We start from the raw sequence: 8,507 nt of genomic DNA, 5'->3' as shown, positions 1-8,507 counted from the left end.
TTCAAGATTTTGGAAATCATTTGATAAAAGATTGAAATTTTGAAATTTTGAAATTTGAAAATTTAGAATATTTAAAAGTTTGTAGGAGGAAAGGGTTAAACTTAGGGTTTGACTTAAGTGTGTAACTGTGTATATTTATGGTTATTAAAATAAAGTTAAAAAAAGAAAAAAAAAAAAAAAAAAAAANAAAAAAAAAAAAAAAAAAAAAAAAAAAAAGAAAAAGAAAAAAACGAAGAGAAAAAGAAGAAGTTGTTTTTAGAAACAGTGTGAACACACTCTTGAAACCCCACCCTCTCTCTAAAGTTTCACTCTCTCACCCACTCCACTTCTACCAACTCAAACCCACGTCGTCCACTGCCATGTTGCTCGCCAACATCGCCGCCGCCTCCAACCAGTCACCGCTCGTAAGGCACCATTGCCGTCAATCTCTCTCTAGCCTCCGTTTCTCTCTCTAATTTATTTGGATTTTACTCACAGCCACACGCCACCATCTTAGTCCACTGTACCGGAACCACACTGCACCCACCGTCACTCCTACCGTGCGCCGTCGTCTTGAGTCGCTGGCCGTTGTGAATTCTTGGATTTTGTGGGTAAGATGTTTTTCCCCAATTATTGGTGAAATTTCTTTTGGGGTTTGATTAGTTCTTTATTAATCCATTTAGTTGGGCTAAACAGATTAATTGACCAATGATGTCTGGACGTTACATTGGAGTTTTAGGGGCTTTCGAGGTGTTGTCCGACAAGATTAAAGTTGTTTGACAGGGTGAGTTTTGTGGGTTTCGCTTGAAGTTCATAAGTACCAATTGATTCTTGGTGTAGATTCATTGATACCCATAATATGTTAATGTTAGATTTGGTTTTTGGAAGGTGTTGAGGTGCTGCCCAGCAAGTTCCAGATTGATTCCGATAAGATTTTGATAAGTATTGGAGATTTTGTGGCCATTCGTGGTGTTGAGGATGCTGTAAATTTAGTTCGTAATTCTTAGGTTGCGGTATGTTAGAAAAAAAACGTGGAAAACAAATATGAAAAATGAGAGATATATTTTCCATTCAACTAAGTATGTCTTTATAGAGGCTTACAAACATAACCATAAGAATGTCAATGGTTTAAAGTTATAAATGTCATCAAATGCTCATAACTCACATAACTCGTATAACTCAAAAATCACTATTGGTTATAAAAAACTAAAAGTCACAAAACCCAAAAGTCATACTAAATGCCACAAATAAAGTTTAATAATGACAAACATTTCAACACCCCTTTAAACTTGATTTGTTACACCAAGTAAACTCCTCATTTTGATAAAAGTCTCTAACTTGAGGGGCTTTGTGAAAATGTCCGCTGCTTGGCCTTGTGACTTGATATATTTGAGTTCTACTTCTTTCTTCATAATGCAATCCCGAATGTAGTGAAATCGGGTATCAATGTGCTTGCTCCTCCCATGAAATACCAGATTTTTGGCTAAGGCAATGGCCGGTTTGTTGTCAACAAAAATCTCCATTGGACCTTCCATTTGAAACTTCAACTCCTTCACTAAGTTCTTAGCCAAATTGCATGACATACACATGAAGTTGCTATGATGTACTTTGTCTCGCATGTTGATAATGTGACTATGGGTTGCTTTTTTGACATCCATGTGAATGCCGTTTCACCAATAAAAAAAACACAAACCCCGTAGTGCTCTTTCAATCATCCAAATCACTACTCCAATCACTATCACAATAACCAACAATATCAAAATTGCTAGAAGAGACATAGGAAAGACCATACCCAATGGTCCCTTTGATGTAACGAAGTATCTTTTTGGCCATTTTACAATGTGTTGTTGTCGTTTCCTCCATAAATCAACTAATAATTCCAACCGAATAAAGAATATCCGGTCTTGTACATGTCAAGTATCTCAAACTTCCAACCAAGCTTTTGAAATATGTAGAATTTGCCTTCTCTCCTCCATCTTGCTTGGTGATTTTGACTCCACATTCCATCAGTGTTCCAACTGGATTAACATCATTCATACTGAACTTCTTGAGCACTTCTTTAGCATAGCCCTCTTGGGATATAAAAATCTCATTTTCACCTTGTTTGACCTCAATCCCAAGATAGTAACTCATGAGGTCAATGTCTGTCATTTCAAACTTCTTTGTCATCTCTCTTTTGAACTCATCAAACATGCTAGGATTATTTCTGGTAAATACTAAATCATCAATATATAAACAAATGATTAGTATGCTTTCACCTTGCATTTTGATGTAGAGAGCATGCTCATAAGGACACTTTATATACTTCTTCTCTTGAAAGTATTTGTCAATCTTTGAATTCCATGTTCTTGGTGCTTGCTTTAAACCATAAAGTGCCTTCTTCAATCAAAGCACTTTATCTTCTTCACCCTTGACTTCATAACCCAATGGTTGTTCCACATAGACCTATTCCTCAAGAATTTCGTTCAAGAATGCCGATTTGACATCCATTTGATGAATCTTTCAATGATTATGGGCTGCCAAAGCAATAATCAAACGTATAGTTTCAAGGCAAACAATAGGGGCAAATACCTCATCATAGTCAATGCCATGTCATTGGCTATACCCTTTTACTACTAATCTCGCCTTGTGCCTTTCAACATGGCCATTAACTTTTCTCTTTATCTTGTATACCCACTTCACTCCGATCGGTTTGTGCCCTTTTGGAAGCTTGGTCAACTCCCATGTGTCATTTTTCTTTATTGCTCGAATTTCTTCATCCATTGCATCCTTCTATTTCTTGCTTGCAATGGCTTCTTGGAAACTAATAGGCTCACAATCACCAAAAAGACAATAGAGAATTATGTCATTTTGATTTTCATTTACCTCATCAAGTTCCCGTAGACTTCGAGTTCCTCTTGGGCCAATTTCATTCTTCGAATTGCTAGATGAACTTTCAGATGATGATCGATCGGCTGAATGAGGTGGCACTAGAATGGGCAAACCTTCACCCATTTCATCCCTGGTCAGCTCATTTTCATCGTCTTCTTCAAAATATGGAAGGAAATCATACTCCTCCTCTTGTATTTCCAATCTCAAGAGGCTTCCTTATCAAAAACAACATCATGACTAATCATTACCTTCCTATTCAAAGGATTGTAAAGACGATAACCCTTTGAACTTGCATCATAGTCGATGAAGATGAGTTTTTCGCTTCGATCATCGAGCTTGGTCCTTTTTTCTTCCGACACATGAGCATATGCAATACTCCCAAACACCTTGAAGTGACCAATCTCGAGCTTTCTTCCATTCCATGCTTCTTAAGGCATCTTGTCAAGCACACTTTTGGTTGGTGCTCGATTTGTCAAATAAACCGCACAAGCTACGGCTTCCACCCAAAATTCCCGCTATCTTCTTTGTCTTTTTTTAGCATGCTTCTTGTCATGTTCAAGATTGTACGATTCTTCCTTTCCACCACGCCATTTTGTTGCGGTGTCCTTGGGACTGTTAACGGATGTCGGATGCCTTTTTCATCACAAAATTGTTTGAACTCATTTGATGTGAATTCACCATCTCGATCAGTTCTCATGGCCTTGATTGTAAGGTTGCTTTCATTCTCCACACGTGCCTTAAATCTCTTAAAGATTTCAAATACTTCTGATTTTTCCTTCAAAAAGTATACCCATATTTTTCTAGAAAAAATCAATAAAGAGAAGGAAATATTTACTTTTACCATGAGACTTTGGTTTGATCATTCCACACACATCGGCATGGATGAGTTTTAAAGGCTTCTTTGCTTTTGTCATAGACTCCTTTGAAAAACTACTTCGATGATGTTTGCCAAACAAACACCCTTCACACACTTGGTTTGGCTTGTGAATGTGTGGTAAACCTCGCACCATCTTCTTCTTCGACAAATCTTCTAGACTTCCAAAATTGAGGTGCCCGAACCGTAGATGCCATAGCTAAGAGAGATCTTCATAACACATCTTCAAGCATTTTGGAACATCATTACATATATTCAAAGAAAACATTCAGTTTTTGGTCATGGAGACTTTGGCAATAAGTCTCTCATGATTATCCCTAAAATACAAACAATTGTTTTTCATTTAAACTTCAAAACTTTTCTCTAACAATTATCCTACACTCAATATATTATTTTTAACATTGGGAATGTAATAAACATTTGTGATATATTTATTTTCTCCATTTTTTAATCGAATGAGAATTTTACCTATTCCTTTGGTGGCAGCCAAAGAATTGTCTCTAAAGGCAATATTACCTTTCTCCATCTCGTTCAACTTCACAAACATCTTGCGTTTTCCACACATGTGATTCGCTCCTTTGTCAAGATACCACATACTATCTTAACTCTCTTCTTCTCCCTTTGAAACCATAAATAAGATTCCATTCTCCTCTGCATAATTGGATTGCCCTTGATGGGCTTTTAATGTGCTAGCGGTTGATCGGTCCTGATGCTTTCAATCAATCGACTCTATTTGAGATGAATAACACTCATTCACATAATGTCCATATTTGTTACAATTATAACATTTTACCTGAGATTTATCTCTCCCAGACCTTCTACCACGTCTTCCACGACCTCGACCTCCTCTTCCTCTTGAGGATTCAGACGAGTTTTGAGAAACATCGGTGTTGGCTTCACCTTTTCCACCATGGCCTCGACCACCACGACCTCTTCCACGTCCACGAATATTCTCCTCCTTGATTTTGAGTTGGAGAAGTTGTTCAACGATCTCTGTTTGCTTCATCCTCCTTTTCTTTTTCTCCTCATAGGCTTGTAATGAGCCTATAAATTGTTCAATTGTCATGTTCTCAAGATCTTGTGTCTCCTCGATCGTCGTGGCGATAATCTCGAACTTTGTATTTAGGCTTTGTAGAACCTTCTCCATGACACGAACATCGGTGATTTCTTCACCATTCCGTCTCAATTGGTTGATGAAAGCCATTACTTTTGTGTGATATTTCGCTATCACCTCCGTCTCCTTCATTTGTAAAGATTTAAACTCACCACGTAAGGTTTTCAACCGTACCTTTTTCACACGATCGGCTCCTCTATGAGTCGATTGGAGCTTGTCCCATGTCGCCTTTGACATCTCCGCATTGGCGATGGTCTCAAACGTATCTTCGTCCACTAATTGATACAAGATATAAAGGGCATTCTTGTCCTTCTTTCTTGTCTCCTTTAACGCATCTCTTTGTGCTTGATCGGCTCTAGCTTCTACCTCTTGAAAACCGTTCTCCACGATCTCCCACATGTCTTGTACTCCTAGTAACGCTTTTTTCTTGATGCTCTAATTGTCATAGTTGAGCTTGGTAAGTATTGATAGTTGAAGTGAACCTATCCCACCGTTGGCCATTTTTCTCTCAATATTTTCTACTAGCTCTGATACCACTATGTTAGAAAAAAAAATATGGAGGACAAATATGAAAAATGAGAGATATATTTTTCATTCAACTAAGCATGCCTTTATATAGGCTTACAAACATAACCATAGGAATGTCAATGGTTTAAAGCTATAAATGTCATCAAATGCTCATAACTCACATAATTCAAAAATCACTATTGGTTACAAAAAACTAAAAGTCACAAAACCTAAAAGTCACACTAAATGCCACAAATAAAGTTTAATAATGACAAACTTTTCAACATGGTATGTGTTCAGATTGTATTGATCTTTGAAACTTTAGAGTGGTTTCAGACCAAATCACTCGTTGGGTGAGCATTTGAAGTTATTTGGATATTTAGATTGGAGTTATTTGGTGTTAAATGGGAATTTAACCTTAAAATTTAATTTAATTTTGGTTCTTGACTAAGCTTTGATTCAAAACCTATACAGACTAGTGGGCTTGGATAATTGCACATCGAATTTAGTTTCGATAGGAATAATCTTACTACTAGAACCGCCCTTGAGCCAGACATCATAGATAGTATGATAATATCTGATTATTCTGATTAACATTGAGAAGCATAATGTGAATATAGAGTTGTTTTATGAGCATGATTATATTAGCATGTGACTATATGGATATGTATGGGACACTGAGATATATTCTATGGTTTATGTTGTGGATTTATTGGAGGCAACGTTATGTAAGTAGTATGATTTATTCTCCTAACACGACTATGTTATCGGAAGCTGGTGAGTTTCGTATTATATTATGGAGAGCCAACGACGTTCCTTACTATTTTACCAAAAGTCTACGGGTTTCCTACTATGTTACCGAAAACCTACTGTGAAACCCAAATATCAATTTTCCTACTTAAGTAAGTGATTAAGGAAATTAACTAAGTATAAGTTAAATATTATGTTGAAGAGAGGAAAAATTCTAAGTATTTTAAAATATTTTCTTTAAGTAGCTTTGAGTTGAGCCTTAACTAGTAAAAATTTGGCTAAGTATGAAGTAAAAAAGAAACCATGTGTTTGGTGTTAGGAAGCACTAACGCATAAGGCTCTAATGAGACTAAGTTTATAAAGGTTATAAGAGATTAAGTATTGAAGTCAAGGACAACCATGCGTTGAGCTTGGACGCATGTTGGATGAAGTGTTGGCATGACAAAGGTTGCTCATGCGTTGGGGTGATAAGAGGGTTAGACAATGAGCGCAAGACATTGGGCATTGAGACTGGGCATGCACACTAACTAGTATGCGCGAGTGTGAGCATTGGGCGATGGAGTGTTGCGTGTGGACAATTGCATAGACGATGAGCTAGGCGATGCGTTAGACAATGACACTAAACGATGCGCGTGGGAGCTAGACGATAAGCGTAAACACTAGGCGATAGCGCTACACAATGGGCGAAGCATTACACGATGGGTGTTGCGCTAGGCGATAGACGATGGCGCTACACGATAGGTGCAGGCACTATGCTATAGGTTATGCGCTAAACGACAACGAGATCGTTAGATGTTAAGTGACAGCGAGAGATCAATAGATGATGAGCTATGCAATGGGCGTAGGCGCTAAACGATGAGCGACAATGAGAGATCACTAGGCGATAAGCTATGTGATAAGTGCAAGAGCTACACGATGAGCTAGACGATGCACCAAGCCGTGATGGGCGTATAATGTAGTGTCTATGCGTTGATGGGGCTTGCGATACACAAGGCTTACAAGGTTAGATTGCGTTGGTCTTGTGCAAGAGACTAAAAGCATTGACAAGCAACAAGGGCATGCTAACGTTAGTAATAAGGGATGCGCTAGCAAGAGGCTATGCAATGGTAAGATAAACCATGAGGTGTTGGATTGAGACTTAGCTTGATCCATGTGTTGGTATGCGATGGTGATATGCTACGTGCTAAGGTTAAGTTATGTGCCAAGGACATCCGAGGCACGTAGGCGCATAGGACAATGCTAGTAGCATGCGTTGGAAGATTGTGATGGTCATAGTCCTAGTTGAACGCATATGCCAAGGGTGAGCCATACGAGAATAAAGGTATGCGGCCAAGCAACGACTTGCGATGCCTTGAGGTTAGTGTGGCATAAGTGATGCGTTGATGAGAGAGCTATGAGCTGATAGTGGCTAAGCGAGAAGGGGTTAAGCTTAAGTTAGTAAGAGATGGACAAATAGGATTTCATGCAAAGGAGGTATGCATGAGGAAGACAATGCAAGTGGGAGGTGGATGCACCAAAGAGCATGTGTCACACCCCATCCCAGACTACTCTCTGAGCCTAGGAAAGGATATGACTGCAGTAGTTATCAACCCTTTTGTTGACACTTACTACCTAATAAATCTAGCGGAAATCTCTGATACCAACATGTAACTCATACACAGCGGATGCCTCTTAGGTAAAATTTATTAATTTTAAAAACGTAGCATATTTAGAGTTATTACATTACTAGTTTCACAAGTCCCGATGCCCAAAACCCTAGTCCCTATATGAACAACTGTAACATGTGTACAATATTTACAGTAACCAGCTAACAGACGGGTTACAATATCTTTGTCCTTTAGTGGCAGAGCAGATTCAAAGCTACCTCCTGAGGATTTGACCACTACCTGGGAGAAAGGAAAACATTTGAAAACGGGGTGAGCTTGCTAGCCCAGTGAGTGACTTAAGAAAGAAAACTGATTCTTATGCAAAAGTCTCAATAAAGAGATTCAACTGAAATATAAATTTCTACAGTAACCTTGTACTGCAATATAAACATTTTCCAAGCATAAAGCATATAAAGCTGTTTTTATCAGAAAACATTAAAATTGTTCCTTAGTTGAGAATAACCCTGCTGTGGTTAAATCCCAACGTCAACTGCTAGTCAAGAGAGAATCCTTTTGCTCAATCTTTGACTTTAACTACCTACGTGCACGCGACCATACTAAGTACCATCATACCTTAGCTACTTCTGCTTAGATACCTTCTCTAAACTTGTCCTTCAATATCGAGCTACTCGGATACCTTCTCAAATGTTCTTCGGTATTGAGTTGATCGGATACTTTCTCAAATGTCCTTCGGTATCACGTTTCAAGTAAAACTAGTCATAAAATGACTTTCTCTTTAAACCATGTAAAGCATAACGCATAGAAA

General features: G+C 38.1%; 1 protein-coding gene across 1 annotated transcript; it reads right to left on the bottom strand.

Moving 5' to 3' along the window:
• Positions 1-2,364: 2,364 nt before the first annotated feature.
• Positions 2,365-5,237, bottom strand: LOC120076105. The gene is made up of 4 exons (XM_039029882.1): positions 4,518-5,237; positions 3,529-3,625; positions 2,845-3,065; positions 2,365-2,424 (listed from the first exon to the last, which is right to left on the bottom strand). The coding sequence occupies exons 1-4, from the start codon at positions 5,235-5,237 to the stop codon at positions 2,365-2,367; spliced, it is 1,098 nt and encodes a 365-aa protein (XP_038885810.1).
• Between the last annotated feature and the right edge of the window lie 3,270 nt (positions 5,238-8,507).

This window comes from Benincasa hispida, chromosome 4 (assembly GCF_009727055.1).
Source record: "Benincasa hispida cultivar B227 chromosome 4, ASM972705v1, whole genome shotgun sequence".
NCBI lineage: Eukaryota > Viridiplantae > Streptophyta > Magnoliopsida > Cucurbitales > Cucurbitaceae > Benincasa > Benincasa hispida.
Note: the sequence above shows the minus strand (reverse complement) of the source record. Positions and strands in the feature narration are given on the sequence as shown.

Excerpts from the sequence above, each read along its gene's own strand:
- LOC120076105 (XM_039029882.1), bottom strand. The coding sequence starts at position 5,237 with ATGTGGGAGATCGTGGAGAACGGTTTTCAAGAGGTAGAAGCTAGAGCC. Across the intron at positions 3,066-3,528 it reads CATGAGAACTGATCGAGATG|GAAGCCTCTTGAGATTGGAA; the intron begins GTGAATTCACAT and ends GTTTTTGATAAG. Across the intron at positions 2,425-2,844 it reads GTCTACGGGAACTTGATGAG|GTCTATGTGGAACAACCATT; the intron begins GTAAATGAAAAT and ends CTTGAGGAATAG.